General features: G+C 42.4%; 1 protein-coding gene across 2 annotated transcripts; it reads left to right on the top strand.

Moving 5' to 3' along the window:
- The first annotated feature begins 242 nt into the window (after nt 1-242).
- rc3h1b (ring finger and CCCH-type domains 1b) lies at nt 243-16,529 on the top strand. 2 transcript variants are annotated; one of them, XM_033651230.2, is made up of 20 exons: nt 243-397; nt 1,718-2,137; nt 3,695-3,815; nt 4,902-5,141; nt 5,283-5,458; nt 5,704-5,904; nt 6,106-6,238; nt 6,605-6,723; nt 7,021-7,133; nt 7,248-7,493; nt 8,314-8,528; nt 8,642-9,051; nt 9,178-9,336; nt 9,494-9,649; nt 10,610-10,832; nt 10,926-11,016; nt 11,176-11,266; nt 11,550-11,789; nt 12,442-12,545; nt 12,646-16,529. In XM_033651230.2, exons 2-20 carry the CDS (start codon nt 1,907-1,909, stop codon nt 12,800-12,802), a joined length of 3,426 nt encoding a protein of 1,141 aa, XP_033507121.2. In that variant the 5' UTR covers nt 243-397; nt 1,718-1,906; the 3' UTR covers nt 12,803-16,529. The 2 variants fall into 2 exon arrangements, with proteins under 2 accessions (XP_033507121.2, XP_033507119.2); XM_033651228.2 differs by having other exon boundaries at nt 10,923-11,016.
- The last annotated feature ends 56 nt before the right edge of the window (nt 16,530-16,585 follow it).

The raw sequence follows: 16,585 nt of genomic DNA, 5'->3' as shown, positions 1-16,585 counted from the left end.
TTCTATCCCTTTCTGTTTTCATAGACGCGTGTGCGCACAAACATATGCCCTCGTGCCCTGTCACCCTAATTGGGACAATGTTCTGCTTGCCAGTTGTCACAATCCCCAGATGTGATCTGGCAAACGCTGCTCAGTTTTGTGTTGTGGCTGTGCGTGCGGTGCACCGTCAGCAGAGGGCGCCATTAGAACATATACACATACACACGCGCACGCAAGCACGCACACGCGCACATACACACTTCTTGCCCAGCTAGCTGTAACCGGCTAGCTAGTCTGTTGTCGAGTTGACACCCTCCCAAAACCTCGGCAGCAGCTAAGCTGCACAGTCGACATGGCAAGAAAATATCGCAACTATTTCCTAAAGAAAGATGAAAATCTTCCAAGTCTTTTGGAATGAGTGAGTAGTATCGACAATAATTGTATATTTGTCCCGGTGGAAGGTGGCGGTAGACGTTGCACGTTTTGTTTTAGGCACATTTATGACGCATAGCTATGGTTAGTTGTTGCTAACACGAAAGGTAGCTAGCTGACAAGCTAACGGCTAGCAGAGGGAGGAGTATGGTTTGTTCGCTAGGCTGTTAGCCTTCTGTGCTCAGGCGAGTAATTACGAGAAGAGTATTTGTGTTAGCTGCCTCTCTAAATGCGGTGAAAACACGATCCTAGCGTGAGTCTAAACGTTGTGAAGTCAATTAAATGACCGTGCCTGGTGAAATCGAATACATTTTCAAAGCAGTTGGGTTGCTGGATAGTTTCAGATGCTAGCGTTACATAATCTCGCTGTTGCAAGTCAAATGGCTCCACTTTTCAGTGTCACTGTGGTTCTTCTCTAGCTATCGTTTCCTTGACTAATACACGATATGATAATTAATGTTCTCGGCAGTGTGTTTTATTCTTCACCCCTGCTACAATCCAAATAATGACTGTATCACTAATAACCGACAATGAATCTTAGGTTATTACTATTATTTTTTAATCTGACGACGTTTGCTCGCTAGCCATGCTAGCAAACTAGCCACCCTTAGCTTAGCTTGCTAACAGTAAGCTAACGTTACTACAATTAACGTTAGCTAGCTAACGTATTGCCCCATATCTGATTTAATGTTAACCAAACAGTAAATAAGATTACAGCCACCAGAGTTAACTCGTTGACCAATAATGAGGTTGTCTGTGGCGTAATGGTTTTCAACTCTATTAGCAAACGTTAGACTCGTATCAAGTTAGATAGCGCAGAGGGACTTGGTTGTTAGCTTCTTCAGGACCCTTTGTCCATAGTCACAGTGGTTACCAGCTCCTCTAAGTAGGCCACACGGCAGTTGTTTTGATCCTTCTCCGTCGCTTGTTTCCTCTGTATCCTACAAATATGTGCGGTGTCATGTCGTTTTTTTGTTGTTTTTTTGTTTTGTGTTGCGACCGAACACCACATACCGGCCAGCAATCAAAGCCAAATAGACTTTAAATTATAGATTTTGTCATTTTAGTGGAGCAGTGTATCAGCAGTCCCACGAGAAACCTATTTTGTCATCCCATAAGCTTTAATGCATTTTTCAGATACAGATGCACTCATAACACAGCACAGCCATGTTTTGTTACCGCACTTAGATGCTGTTTTGAATGTACGATATAAAGGACGAACAAGCTACTTTTTGACTTGTATGCAAAACGGTTTTCATTGATGAATGTTTGCGCAATTTTAACTCTTTCTCTTTCTCTTTTCCAGTATTCATCACGCGATGTGATCCAAAATCCACAATGTGTGAGGACATTTAAGAACAATTGAGTTCGGAAGAAAAAATCTTGATTCCAGTGGAATCTTCCATATATATATATATTATTATTATTATTAGATTTTTTTTCTGTGTTAAAGCTTACATATATTTACACACCCTCGTCCCATCAACATATAACCATGCCAGTGCAAGCACCACAATGGACCGAGTTCCTGCTGTGCCCAATCTGCACACAGACATTTGAGGAGACTGTTCGCCGGCCCATCAGCTTGGGCTGTGGACATACTGTCTGCAAGATGTGCCTGAACAAGTTGCACCGAAAGGCCTGTCCCTTTGACCAGACAGCCATTAGTACAGACATCGAGCAGCTACCTGTCAACACAGCCCTGTTGCAGCTGGTGGGAGGCCAGGTAAGAGTCTTGTTTGTGTTTGTACACTTATTTGGAAATTCATGAGAGATCCTGTGTTGACAACATTCATGCAGGGCCCTTATTCATGTAACCCTGTAATGAAGGATAACCACTTATGGATGTGTTTGAGTAGTGGAGCATTTTAAGTTACCATTCTTGTCTTGACAGTATAATGTTTCCAGTAGTTGCCATTTAGGTATTATATTAGAGCGTAAGGCACGGGCTATTGCATGATGCACATAGCTTGGAGATTCCTGTATGAGTCATACTCCAATCATTGAGCAATGGCTTTAAATCTGCTGGTTTACTGAGTGCTGGCACAATCAGTGATGCTATATTTCTCTGAGGCGGTGTTTGACTGACAGGGTGAGGCAGAGCTAATGGTGTTTTGGCTTTGTGGCAAGGTTTCCAGATATACTGTGTAATAATGGGTGAGGTCAGTGTATCAACTATGAGCTTGCTGAGTGTCTGGCATAAAGCAACAACTGTGATGTCTTGTCTCTTAGCTGAGTGCCTGGCATATTTTCATCTTTGTTTGCATTACCGTAATCTTATCTGTGCTTCTACGGATTAGTAGGGTACAATGTACAATCTAAAGAATATCACAGATAAAAATAGAAGTTATTATTATAGTTCTGTACCATTGTCGTTCATGAAAATGACCTAATTTATCATAGATAATGCCCCAGAGCTGCAAATTGTTTTTGTCACTATCAAAGCAAAGGGTCTAAAGTGAAGATGGTATAATGATGGTTTCTTGATAGTTTCGTTGGATCCCAGATGGTTATATAAATCGGCCATTGCAAAGCTTGGAAAGTGTGCCTGCTCCAAAGTGTGATATCGCACCGCCTGAGCGTGAAAATACGAACATGATGAGAAATGCTTCTTATCAGTGTCACTGTTCTCTTTCAAATAGTGTTTATTAGCATTGTCTGGGATAGGTGTATTTCAACAAGCTATAATGTACAGAGAATAGAGCATACGCCTTCAGTGCAATGCACAGATTCTCAAAATGTGAGTTATAGATTTTCCTGTCAGTCATATTTCCTTGATCTGATTGTAGTGTAAGAAAGGTCCAGGGAAAACAAGACTATTAGTGAAGCACACTCTAGTAGTCACCATGTGTCTAATGAGATAATAAGGGAGTTGTTACAAAAGAGCTTCTAAGGACACGGTAGTTGCATGACGTGTTTCACTGCACTTGACAGATCAGTATAAATAAAGGGATGGCCTTTATTCTACATTTCTGGCTTTGTTTCAGTCGATAGTATGTGCTGACTAGAGACTGTAGAGTTTTACAGCCCAAACACCATTTCACTTTGTCACTTCTCTGCCCAAATACACTCTGCTTATACACACAAAGACGTATTTTAATATGAATTGACACACCCTAGTTGTGTTTGGCTGTTTAAGCCAATGAATTAGACAGTGAATCGAGCTGGTGATTATCTGTTCCACTACGCACACTACATCATTGTTGGGATATGATTGTACTAAAAGGCTTCAGCTATTGCTATGGGTTGTCCTAATTCTTTTCCTCTGTGTGTCATGCCGCAGGTTCCTAAGGCTCAGCCAGTTGCCTTGATTACCAGTCCAGAGGACTCGCAGCATTATGAGGAGGCCAGGCAGTGTGTGGAGGAGCTGGCCCTCTACCTCAAACCTCTCAGCAACACCAGAGGTGCTTAACATACACACACACAAACACATGCTTGTTACCTTTGTGGTTTGGTTTACCTTTATCATGATCTGTTGACACTCGTGCTGCCTTTAAGTGAAACACGGGAAATCCAGTACTCAATATTCTTGGCATTGAAGTTGTTTCAGATGTGAAAATCCTGCTTCTGGGTGAATGATGATGGACGTTGCCTTGTTCCCTTTTCAGAAATGTTTGTTTGCATGTCAGTGTCATGAAAGGAACAAGAAAGGGGTAGAAAACAAAGATTTTATATTTGTTTAAAAACGTAATCAGTAATTTCCAAAGGGAATAACATTTTCGACATCACTAGGTCATTAAATCAGTTTAAGTTATAAAATCACATTAAAACTGCAGTAAATGTACTGTTTACATTCGTGCTGCAAATTTTAAGCAATTTCCTCAATTCATCATTTGCCACGGTAATAATTAGATGTCCCAGATTGATTGATTAATAGAGAGAAATAGAGATTGCTTGATTAACCTTAAAACTATTGGATCAAAATATATTTGTCATTGAAACTGATGAAATGGGCTTTTTAACAGCATAATTCAGGTAAATTTGGTATTGTAGTATATTTGAATATAAGGAAATTGTTTGAAACGCTAAATACACTCCTTTTATTAAAAAACAGTTAATTTAAAATGTATCAATCCCTGACAAACCTGCTTGAATGTTAAGTATTATTCCATGTGCGTTTATTTTGTAGGCGAGGAAATGTATATTAATATGTAGCTTACAGTATATTAACATGTCTCTTCTATTTGCATTTTACCCAAAGTTAAACATTTTTCAACTCTTGGATTTATGTGATGTTACTGCAAGAGAGGACTTTTAAAAGGGGAAGTAGCCATGTTTAATTCTTTCGATGTAGAGGTGCAACTACATCCTCCAAAATGATCATAAAGTTGAACCAGCAGCTCTCTGAAACAGTTAACAACTAAACATCACACCCTTTGTAAAGGTAGGATTTATTGCAGGGCCATTGTATTTGGCTGTATTAGTTTTAAGTTGGTATCTTAGTATATGTCCCTTGGGTTTACCAGTTGTTATGTCTAATCTCTCACCAGGTGTGGGTCTGAGCAGCACGGCCCAGAGCATGCTGAGTCGACCCATGCAGAGGAAACTGGTAACTCTGGTCCACTGCCAGCTGGTGGAGGAGGAGGGCCGAGTGAGAGCCATGAGAGCTGCCCGCTCTCTGGGTGAGCGAACCGTCACAGAGCTCATCTTGCAGCACCAGAATCCACAGCAGCTCTCCTCCAATCTGTGGGCCGCCGTGCGTGCGCGAGGATGTCAGTTTCTAGGCCCAGGTAGGTAGTTTCCATCACCTGCAAAGTGAGACAAGCACATTAAGAAGAAGCAGTTTGTATTTCCTCTGTAAATTTTGGCTTTTGGCAGTCCACTTTTACTCATGGTTTTTACGTTTGCCCCCCCCCCCCCCCCCCCCCCAGCCATGCAGGAGGAAGCTCTAAAGTTGGTCCTTCTCGCTCTAGAGGATGGCTCTGCACTGTCCAGGAAGGTGTTGGTTCTTTTTGTAGTCCAGAGGCTTGAGCCACGCTTCCCACAGGCCTCTAAGACTAGCATAGGCCATGTGGTGCAGCTCCTCTACCGGGCCTCCTGCTTCAAGGTATGTCACTGACCGAGAACCAGAAGAACTTTTCAAACATTTTTAAAAATGTTGTTGCAATACATCATGTGGTGCTGCTCCACAGCAGGGCCTATTGCCTAAATACTCGAGCAAATATTGTTTAGTGTAGTTCCCCAGTGGAGATTTTATGTTTCCTGTCAGTCATCAATATGTTGTGCAATTCATAAAAAGCTCTCTACAGAAGGAGCCAAACACTCTTTCCTTCTTTCTCTCTGACTACCTAGGTGACCAAACGTGATGAAGACTCATCCCTGATGCAGCTGAAAGAGGAGTTCCGTACTTACGAGGCTCTGCGGCGTGAGCACGACTCTCAGATAGTTCAGATTGCCATGGAGGGTGGGCTGCGCATCGCACCTGACCAGTGGTCCTCTCTGTTATATGGAGATCAATCTCACAAGTCACACATGCAGTCTATCATAGATAAGGTGGGTGAGAGAAGTGAATGAGTTTTGTCTGTATGCATATGCTTGTTTCTGCATCATGGTATGTGTAGGCATATTTAGTGGTTTTTTTATATATATATATATATATAATCTGCTGTCTCTAAGCTCCTTATCTTAAAGCATGTCCTCACATAAATCTGCCATAAATGTACCAACGCATTTACTTAACTGTTTCTGACATAGCTGCAGACCCCAGCGTCTTTTGCTCAGAGTGTCCAGGAGCTGACAATTGCGCTACAGAGGACTGGAGACCCAGCCAACCTCAACAGGCTGCGGCCCCACCTAGAACTACTGGCCAACATTGATCCAAGTCCTGGTAAGAAACACACACACTTCAAGAGTCTTGGTTTTGTAGTAACGTAAGGAGTACGTCAATTACATTCAGTGTCACAGGTTGGAATCCAAACAGTGACCTTTGCATCTTTTCAACCTTCTCTCTCTGACAGCTTTTGTATTATCCCGGTATATCTTGTCTAACAAGTTGGGTTTTAAAACAAGCAGTTATATATTCGGATATGTCTTGGCTAGACTCTAGATGTTGCATTACAGTTAAACTTAAAACTTGTTCCCTATATATTAGATTTATTTGTGGGGTTCCCATAAGAATCTTTGTGTTTTAGTATGAGACAAATAATTACTGTGAATTTAAGTCTGTTTTTCTCATCTCCGTTTGTTTCCCCAGATGCTCCCCCTCCCACATGGGAGCAGCTTGAGAAAGGGTTAGTAGCAGTCAAAACAGTGGTGCATGGCCTGGTGGACTTCATCCAGAACCACAGCAAGAAGGGAGCTGACCCTCAACAGGTCAGTTTATCCATTGGACCACAAAAAGAGCTGGTTCCCTTTGGTGTATGTTGCTTAATAAATCCAAGTAATACACATGGGAGATCCTACCATCATCAGAATGTTGTTCATCACTTGTAGAAATACAAGACCAGCTGTTAGTATCACCTAGCTCTGACTGTAATGTTAAATATCAATGCTATTGAGTGCTAAGTTCTGCTTGTCGTTGAGCTAGGCAGCATCCTTTAATCAGGTTCTACCATAATATCACAAACAGTTGTGTTCTCCATTTCAATAACACTTGCTGTCTCCCTTCAGCCTCCTCAGCACAGCAAGTACAAGACATACATGTGTCGTGACATGAAGCAGAAGGGAGGCTGTCCTCGTGGAGCCAGCTGCACCTTTGCTCATTCTCAGGAAGAACTGGAGAAGTGAGTCTGACAAATAATATGTAGCATTTAAATCAGATATTGCAGTCGAAATGAAACCGTTTCCCACAACCCAGCGTTTCTTATACATTTTGCACTGTGTTGTATGTTTGCCAGGTATCGTAAGATGAATAAGCGTCTGGCAGCTCGCCTCCCTGGCTCTGGAGGGCTCATGCCAGATGAGGGCCTTCCTCTTGATGTAGCAGTGACCCGGAAGCCTTCACCCCTCACCAACGGCAGTGGTGGACCCTCTTTGCCCCAGCTCATTGCCCGCGGCACAGACACAGTCCCATATGAACTGTTGCGCAAACCCATGAAGATGGACGGAGGGAGTCCCAGTGCCCCAGGATCACCTCCTGATCCGTGAGTATAGGATTTTCTCTTCATTGTATTGATTGGCAACCAAAGAATAGGCAACTGCATGCCATGAAGTCAACAGAGTTCCCCTCTGATGGACACCAGCCGATTGCAGTTTTTCTTCGCTTTTGTTATGAATTACATTACCTGGAGGATATTTCACAGAGCAGGGTTACACCCAGGCCACACTGCCTGCTTAAGCGGTGCATGGCGGCTACCTTGCTAAACACGCCTGCAGTGTTTACACAGACAGTATTGCTGCTGCTGTTCTGTGGCAGAGCTGCCTGCTGCTATGATTGCTGTATTTCCTCAATCAACTCCACTCATTTATGGAGCCATGCAGCGATACTGTCCACAGAAACATTGTCAGAGGGCTTTTATTTTATTACGGAAACAGGAAGTGTTAAGTTAGAAATTAATATTTATATTTTTTCAAGTGCTGATATCTCCTCTTACTTGAGCATTTATTAAAATTGTATGTGTATGCACAATCAGTTAGCCTTTCTATCAGTTCAAATTGTTCACAGCTCTGCCAAGTACAAACACTGGACTGTATTGAGTCGCTATAGGTCACTGTTGACACATGGTGTGTCAGTCTGCAGAGGAGAGGGAGCATATCATTGTTGAATCTATAGAATAATATTTGAACGACAGGTGTAGGACGGAAGAAACCTGTATGCAGATTGATGATTACTCAGTAGGTAACATTGCAGACTCTGGGAACTCTATGGCATGTAGTAGTTATTAATTGACATACTTGTATGAATCATTTACTATCAGCCTGTTGTGTTTTCTTTAATTCATTCATTTACATTTATTCCCACAGCCTGGACCCTGTGCTGACCAAACCTGGTATGCCTTTACCACCTCATGCCATGGCCCACCCAAGGATGCCAGTGGACCACCTCTCTGGGGTGAAGCACATGCCTGTGGTAGCCAGAGGTTCACCGGTGTACCCCCAGCCACAGCTCCCTGAGATGTGCTACGACACTCGCCCACCACCTTCTGCTTCTCAATATGAGCCCCCACAGTACCCCACAGGTAGGGTGGAGTAAACTGAATGATACATAGTGGGCCTCTGTGTGTGTGACTGATGAAACTCGTAAATAATTTAGGGAAGTGATGCCAATAATTATTTGCTATTTATTCTTCAGGGTACCCGTACCAACAGCCACCACAGTACGTCCCTCGAGATTACATGCGTAACCCTCCTCCCCCCAGTGAGTCAGGACCACCTTACCAGGACCCCTACCCTGGCTACGGCCCTCCAGAGCGCTCCTACCAGGCCCCTCACTCTGGTCCACCTTTCTCTTACCCTCACCCTCCTCACCATGACCGAGGTCGCCACGGGACCTACACTGGCCCACCACCTCCCCCACAGCCTTACCCATCACAGAGGGATGGCCTAGTCAGAATGAGTCCCGCACCTCTGGATATTCCCCCACAATCAGCAGGACAGGCTAACTCGCTTTACCACCAGGAGCCCAGTACCCGTGATAGATACCCACCAGATGGCTACTACACACCCAGTGCCCAGCCTCCACCCATGAGGCCTTACGTCAGGGTGAGTTTGTTTGGATTGTTCTTTATTTTAGCTGTTTGCCTTTAACACTTTGCGATGCCAGCCTTGTTTCAAACACTAAAATAATACTATCAGTTCACCAGTAACATTTCTCTGTGTGTGTCTTAGGGGCCATCATATAGTGGTTCACAGCCCAGCCTGGACTACCTGCACCGACGTCGACAGGAGCTGTTATCCCAGCTGGAGGAAAGGAAGGTCATCTCCCCTCCTCCATTTGCCGCCTCCCCCACTCTGCCTCATCCCTTCCCCAGCGACTACCCCCCAGAGGTTAGCACTATGGGAATTTCATACGCCCCTGACACTGTTAAAATCATACACAGGCATTAAACTATAAGATTTGATGCATTTGATTTTAATATATAAAAACTATGAGTACATGTTAGTATTAGTGACAGCACTCTCTCTGTATGTTCTGTGCCTGCAGTATGGCGAGGAGAGCTCCAAAACCATGGTGAAATGCAGAGAGCCTGACTATGCAGGGCAGTACTCTCCCTGGTCTTGTGAGACCATCGGCTCCTACATTGGCACAAAGGACGCCAAACCCAAAGACGTTATGGTGCCTGGTACCATGGACATGATGGTGAGTTCAGATGGATAACCCTGTTAGTAACCACGTCAGTATTTTCCCATTCAGGGTTGAAAAATTATACATTGTTGTGATACCTTCTGGTCAGTTGCTTGATTTGTTGGTCTGTATGCTCTTGTCCGACCAAATTTTCTTCTGTCAAACAATCTCTGGCAGGAACTTTCATAAGGCCATGTGTCCACCAACAGCGTTTTTTCCCCAGTTAATAACACCAGGCACTTTTCTATAACACCCAGCTGGGAACACTAGAGCACTTGGGAGGTGCAAAGGCTTTTCAGCTGAGACGCTTTGGTTGTTTCTGGTTGCTATGATACTGAATATCCATTGCAGTATAAAAGTCTATGTGGCCAACAGTATCAAATTCTACTTATTGTTGTTTAGTGATGTGACATTTGGTCTTTGTGGTATTTGTCCCGCCCCTCCTCCACTGTGATTGGATGGCTGGCTAAAAAATGACGTCAGGAGCACAGGATTTTACCCAAAATTCAACATTTTCAACTCTCGGCAACCAGAAAAAAACACCAAATGTGCAATTCTCAGTAGAGAATAGATGCTCATTGCCTCGTCAAGCTGCTGGCATTTGTAGCATCATGTAAATATTCGGCGCTCCCACTACAACAAATTCAAAAGACTGGCCTCAGGAAAAAAAACACGGGTGGACACACAACGTTATAAGTTAGAGTGGAATCAGTGCAATGTGGCCAATGTAGTTAATCTAGAGATTATGTACATTTTTGTCCCAATAACCATTTGATAGGTTGAAGACTTTTTTTCTGATCGACAACTCTACATTGTAGTTCTGTCTTCAAAGATTCAGTGTTGATGGACAAATTTTTATGTGAAATACAATCAGTGCGAGCTACTGAGGTATTTGATCTTGTTTGAACTTGCCTCTTTCTCAAAACTCTATCCTAACCTATTCTGTATTCCTTTCTGTTTCTCTTTGACTGTCAGAACGCAGAGGCTAAGGGTCTGAGGGAACCGTCTCTGGAGGCTCCTCGGAGGGGTGCAGAAGTCAAAGACGATGACCCCATTATCCCTTTTGGCCCCCAGCCCACTGTGTCGCGCTTCGGGGCCATCTCCCGCACCTCAAAGACGGGCTACCAGACCACAGGCCCTGTGCAGGCTATGGCATCCACTCCCCAGAACCCAAGCTCTAAACATATGGCCATGCCAGGTGGGAAACCATGTGCAGAACACAGTGGAATTTTTGCAAAAGTTTGTCAAGAAAACATTTCTGACAACTATTTCACCACCTTGCCTACAGCAGAATACACATATGGAAGCCATGTAGGATGGGGTGGAGCTTCATACCCCTCCCACCCAACTGCCGCCTCCACTCAGGGACACTTCAGTGAGCGGTGAGGCCTGCGTTTGGTTTCCTTTCCTTTTTGTTTAATGTTCTTATGATGATAATACTAATCATGCTTTAGGGAAAGTACCAGAACCACAATTATGAAAATGAAAATTTGTGGTCTATAGTAGTTGTATACATTTCTTACTGTATTTACTCCTCACAGCCTGCCTATGGCAGAGAGAGAGCAGTTAAAGATTGAGCTGCAGCAGGTCAACCAGCAGATCAACCAACAGACCCAGATGCGAAGCATGGAGGTATGTATGCTCTCTGAGGACCTTCAAGAGGTCTGGAAAGTACAGAATTTGATTTTAAAGAATTCTACAAGATTAATAAGACTAAAAATTGTTCCAAAACTCCAGAGGAGATTATTTAATGTCTTATGTATTTATATCCTTGCTAACATTTAAAATGATCGACACTTAAAATGACAATTCTCCAAAAACAGATTTTCCATTTCACGCTTCATTTATTCTGATGATTGACAGAAATTTCCAAATTGCACACTCAGCCTCTTCACTTCCTGTCTCGCTATTACAGGCTGCCAGTAACTCTTTGCTGCTGCAGCGGGAGGCCAGTACATTGGCGGGCCAGCCTGTGCAGCCCAGCCAGGGCCAGGCAGCGGCGGCTCAGCAGCAGCAGTCACAACAGCAGCAGCAGCAACAGCCCAAGTGGCCAGCAGGGGGAGCGAGTTCAACAGCTGTCTCCAGTGAACAGCTAAGCCTGGAGCTCCACCAGGTGGAGAGAGAGATCGGCAAGAGGACCCGAGAGATGGCTTTGGTAAGTGCGGGGGTGGGCTTTTGAGCAATAGTAAGGGATGAAACAGTCTAACCATGTGTGCTGAGAGAAGTTAGGGCATGGGGCTAAATAACTGATGAAAATCAGTAGGTAGGTAACACCATACAGCCAATAAAACATTTTTTAACACCAGGACGAGTGCATATATGCATACAATAACACTTGTAGTGATAAGGGTCGTGGCTCAAGTTTTAAAAGATAATTACTGAGCTGGGTCAACAACATGTTGAGAACAGAATATGCAACTGGGTCCCAACCTGCATCGGGTCCCCCAAAAAAAGTTGCTTTTGTGGGTGGTATTTTGTCTTATTTGTTTTCCGGGTTGGTTCTGGGTGGAAAAAAAAGAACATGTGGATCGGCAAGATGAGTTAGGTTGTGGAACTATTAGGTCATGTGGTCATATCACGGTTCCAGTTTGAGATATTTAACCAAGTAAGTCCTGTTGTGATCACCAATCTCTTTTACAAGGGAAACCTGGCCAAGACTGCAACATACAAAAAGCTACAGCCAAACAATCACACAATAAAAAACATAAACGTTATACAGTAACATGTAGAGATATCAGAACACGTACGCACAATGTCAAGACCCAAGTGACTCATTCTCTTGCATGTTGTGTCTATCTCAAAACCAGGAAAACCAAGTAGCCCATGATGTTCAGCAGTACAAGATGAAACCTGCAGAGAATGGACAACCAGAGCACAAGACTCAGCTGGAAGAAATCTCCCTGGCTCTTGGGTGGGTATATACCTATCCCCCTAAATATATAAATGTTTCATCATAAGCCTACATCTTCCCAGTATTCCTAACATGGCTCTTTTTCTCTGTCTGTAATCAGTGAGGTGTCGAACGGCTCCAGCAGTCTGCAAGAAAGTGCAGTGGGCGGGTCCATGCTGTCACTGACCAATAAGACGTCTGCGTTGAGCCTGTGCTCTGACCCAGGTGCCACTGGCTCAGAAATGCAAAAGAATGGTGTCGTCCATTCCTGCTCATAGGCAGTAAACACTTACACACACACACACACATGCACACACGCACACACTCAAGATGCTCAATTGAAAAGCATGCACAGGCACACATACACCCATTCTATTTAGAAGATGAGCAGTATCTGCCGTGATATGAATTTTCTTTCTTTTTGTTCTGTGAATGAGCTTTTTTTAATGACTTTCCTTGCCTGGAAACCAGAGCATATGATAACATTTCTCGTGTGTGTTAATTTTTTTCTTCTTCTTCTTCTTTTGTTTTGTACTGGGATTATAGATTAACAAGGCTCACAATAGATATATCAGAAGAGAAAATGGTGGTGGTGTTGACAGTTGTATTTTCATTCAGAAATAGTCACAAAAAGTCAAGTTGTAGATCGATCCTCCCCATGTGAGATGTTTGGGTTAGTTGTGCTAGTAAACATGCAGGTGAACGGTTATATACAGAGAGGCAGATTAACAAGCACTATCACATTAACTTCTCTTGCAATCTGACGATCCACGAAGGCGTTGTACGAAACAGCAGGAGTGTGTCACTTGGTACTCAACCCCAGAATCGTAAAAAAAAAAAAAAAAAAAGTGATTGCCCAGATGCAGATGGTCTGAGGAGGGAAAAGCATTATGATATTCCACCAGTATTCAGCTGAGATGCAGGGTGTTCAAGAAATCCCTTTTGCAACACATGCACGTCCTCACCTGCCACAAGAAGTATGATTTTATTAGTGCATTTTATGAACACATCATAAGTCTGTTTCATACTTGAAAGCAGTATATTATATATTTAATTGAAGCATTCTGTTTTAAAGATTGCAACGAGTCTTTTTGATAACGAGCTTTCCACATGTTTTCTATAAGGGAATCTACAGTGTGCTTCTCTCGGTTGTGGTGTGACCTGATGTGGTTTGGTTGCATTCAGTCCTAGCCGATTAAGTTGTGAGATTTTTTCACAGCACGCTCAAAAAATTTGTGTTTTTTATTTTTTGTTTTGGGTGAATGTACACGATCGGGCCAAGAGAGAGTATGTCTTTCTGCCTCAGGGGTCAGGTGAACGTCTTTATAACGTAGGGTAAAAAACAAAACAACAAAGGATTTCCCTCCTCAGAGCTTCTCGTCTGGCCACACAAAAGGCCTCCCCATTGGGATTATCTTGTCATTTGTTCTCCTAACTTCTATGAAGTTGCCTTCCCTTGTCTTTTTTTGTTCAATTTTTGTTTTATTTTTCATGCTTTACGTTGTTACGATTTCGGGGGTGTGGCTTACCTAGTGAAGGCTTTATAGAGCTTAGCTGAATGCGTGTCATCTTCTCTATCATGGATTCCAAGCAAAACAAAGACTTATCATTTGTAGTCTTAGAACGGAGACTGTCGTAGCGTTTTTAGCTACGCAGTACATTTGAAATCATGTTTACAGCTGAGGAAACAAGTGTTAGTATCTGAGGGGTAACAAAACAAACATTCAAAACTACCTGTCCGCTGATAGCAGATTTGATAAGTTAGTCTATATCGCATTGAGTGTGTTTAAGCATCTTTATCGGTGAGTATTACAATATTCTGTTGACTGTCACATTTTCCTTCTCACAACTCGATGTCATCATCACCACCATTACCACTAAATTTTCCTCTTTCTCTGTCATGTTAATTGTTTACTGCTGACGCTCTACAACAGAGCTCTTTGCCTTTTGTAAACAATTAGCATGATTGGCGACAGTTTCAAAGCTCCGCTGAGAGCGAGTGAGTCCTTGTGTGCGAACGGTTGAGAGAAAGAGACGCTCTGGGTAAAGTCGTTAAACGTCGAGCCTTGGTTTCGGTCAGACGAGGGGCACTGAGACAGTTTCACAAATCCCTGATGACTGATGAGTCAAATAAATACAGACACAAATGTTTTGTGTCTCATCTGGGTTGTTTGATGAGCATCTCTTCCAATTTGTCAGCGCCATGATAGTGGATGTTTGGGTTTTTCCTTTCTTGGTTTTTTTTTTTTTTTTTTTTGGTTTTAATTTTTCCTACCACACTTCAAGCCTCTGGCTGCTCCTCGCTACATTTATTGTTTAGGTACACAGCTCACTTATACATATGAGTATGTATACATACATTAATATACTAAAGCACTATTAATGTGCCACCTCTTATTTTACTCGCTCAGCATTTATATTAAATGATCTCTACTTAGAATCAGCAAAATGTTTTTGTTTCTTTTCGTCGTTTGATTTGTTTTCTGTCCACTGGTTGCCAACACAGACTTTATCCTTTCCCAGACGAAGGACCTCTGTGCGCATTGATGTGTGTTCACTTAATCTTTTGTGTTCAAACAAAGATGTTCTTTATAGACTATGCTTCCGAAGAAGACAAAATTCTGTAACTTTGGAAAATTTATGGAGACGTTTTGTGTGTGCTAGATTGTATTGTAGAAAATGTACCCTAAGTTTTTTTTTTCCTCAAAGTGTGCTGTACTGGGTGATAGTTTGGAGGTATTACAAAAGTGTTGGGGTTTTTTTTCCCACCCCTGCCCCAAAGAGGATATTCAGGAAGTCTCTGATGATAGGTTGGCCTTAAATCCTCTTGCAGTGCTCCTTTACCATGTCTGCTTCTGGAGCATGAGGTGATCTCAAAAATACTAATTAAAACAGAATTGGCATGATTTAGAGTCACACAGATTGACTCTAGTAGACCCCACCCCCACCCCCCCCCCCCAACCATGTTTTGAAAGTGTCATGTAGAACAGCAACATGCAATAATGCAAATCTCTGATTTGAATCAAAAGTGTTTTATTTTTAAAGAAATGTTATTGACCTAGCTTGGTTTGTACTTCTTTTTTTCCATTCTTCTTTTTTTGTTTCTGCACTAGTTGAGTGAATTTACTGACCTGCAAGTCTTACAGTCTTTAATGCATCATCTGACCTGAGCTACGAGAGAATCTGAGTGACATTGTTCTTCTTTGATGAATATTTACAACAAATTGGCCCACCAGCGTAATTCTGCTGTTATAATGCCATCAATTGGCAACACATGGTGTTCATTCAATATGTTGTTTCTCACTATCTCTACGTGCAAGTCAACCAAAACTATCACCATGCTGATTCTACGTGATAGATCCCTGCAGGTCTGAATGAGCCTAAAACGCCTTTAGCTTAGCAGACATACTGACATACAATAACTTATGGGGTGGTTTACTATTAGTAAATAGCAGAGATGTTAATTTCAATCTCCTGTGTGTTTGTTTTCTGAGTGGAACTGCTGCCTCTACCCCTCATTTACATAACCAGTTAATCCCTCCACTCCCACCCTTGACCACTGAACTCTGTTACTGCTGTTTGAGGCTCACATTTTATTCCCTGACTTTCTGGGGAAATTCGCAAATGGCTATTTTATATGATTACTCCCTTGTAAAATATCTCTTAAATTAAGGTACAGGTTTGATTTCAGCAAGAAAAAAGAAGTTTTTATATGTATATTATACTCCATTAAGGAATGTCTAGAATTATCTTCCTCCAATGTGGATGTAGCCATTATTACGCCATTTTATGACTTTGTAAGAGAATTCACTGTGTGAAAATTGGTTTGCATTTTTGTATAATACAATCTGCTTTTTTTTTTCGTTTGATACGAGAGGGAGGTCAAACTGGAAGTTTGAAGAGAGAAAAAAATGAACCTGTGAAATTGAGAAAACAAAGTGTAACTTATGTACAACAGTGATTCTAAGCTGAGGGGAAAAGATTAAATGATATTGCTAACTCTGAGTATCTGTGTCGCTGTTTGTATTTCTAACATGTCTTTCTCCCCTTTCTGTAATGAT

The sequence above is a fragment of the Epinephelus lanceolatus genome, chromosome 12 (genome assembly GCF_041903045.1).
Source record: "Epinephelus lanceolatus isolate andai-2023 chromosome 12, ASM4190304v1, whole genome shotgun sequence".
Classification (NCBI taxonomy): domain Eukaryota; kingdom Metazoa; phylum Chordata; class Actinopteri; order Perciformes; family Serranidae; genus Epinephelus; species Epinephelus lanceolatus.
This window is presented reverse-complemented; position numbering and strand designations above follow the sequence as displayed.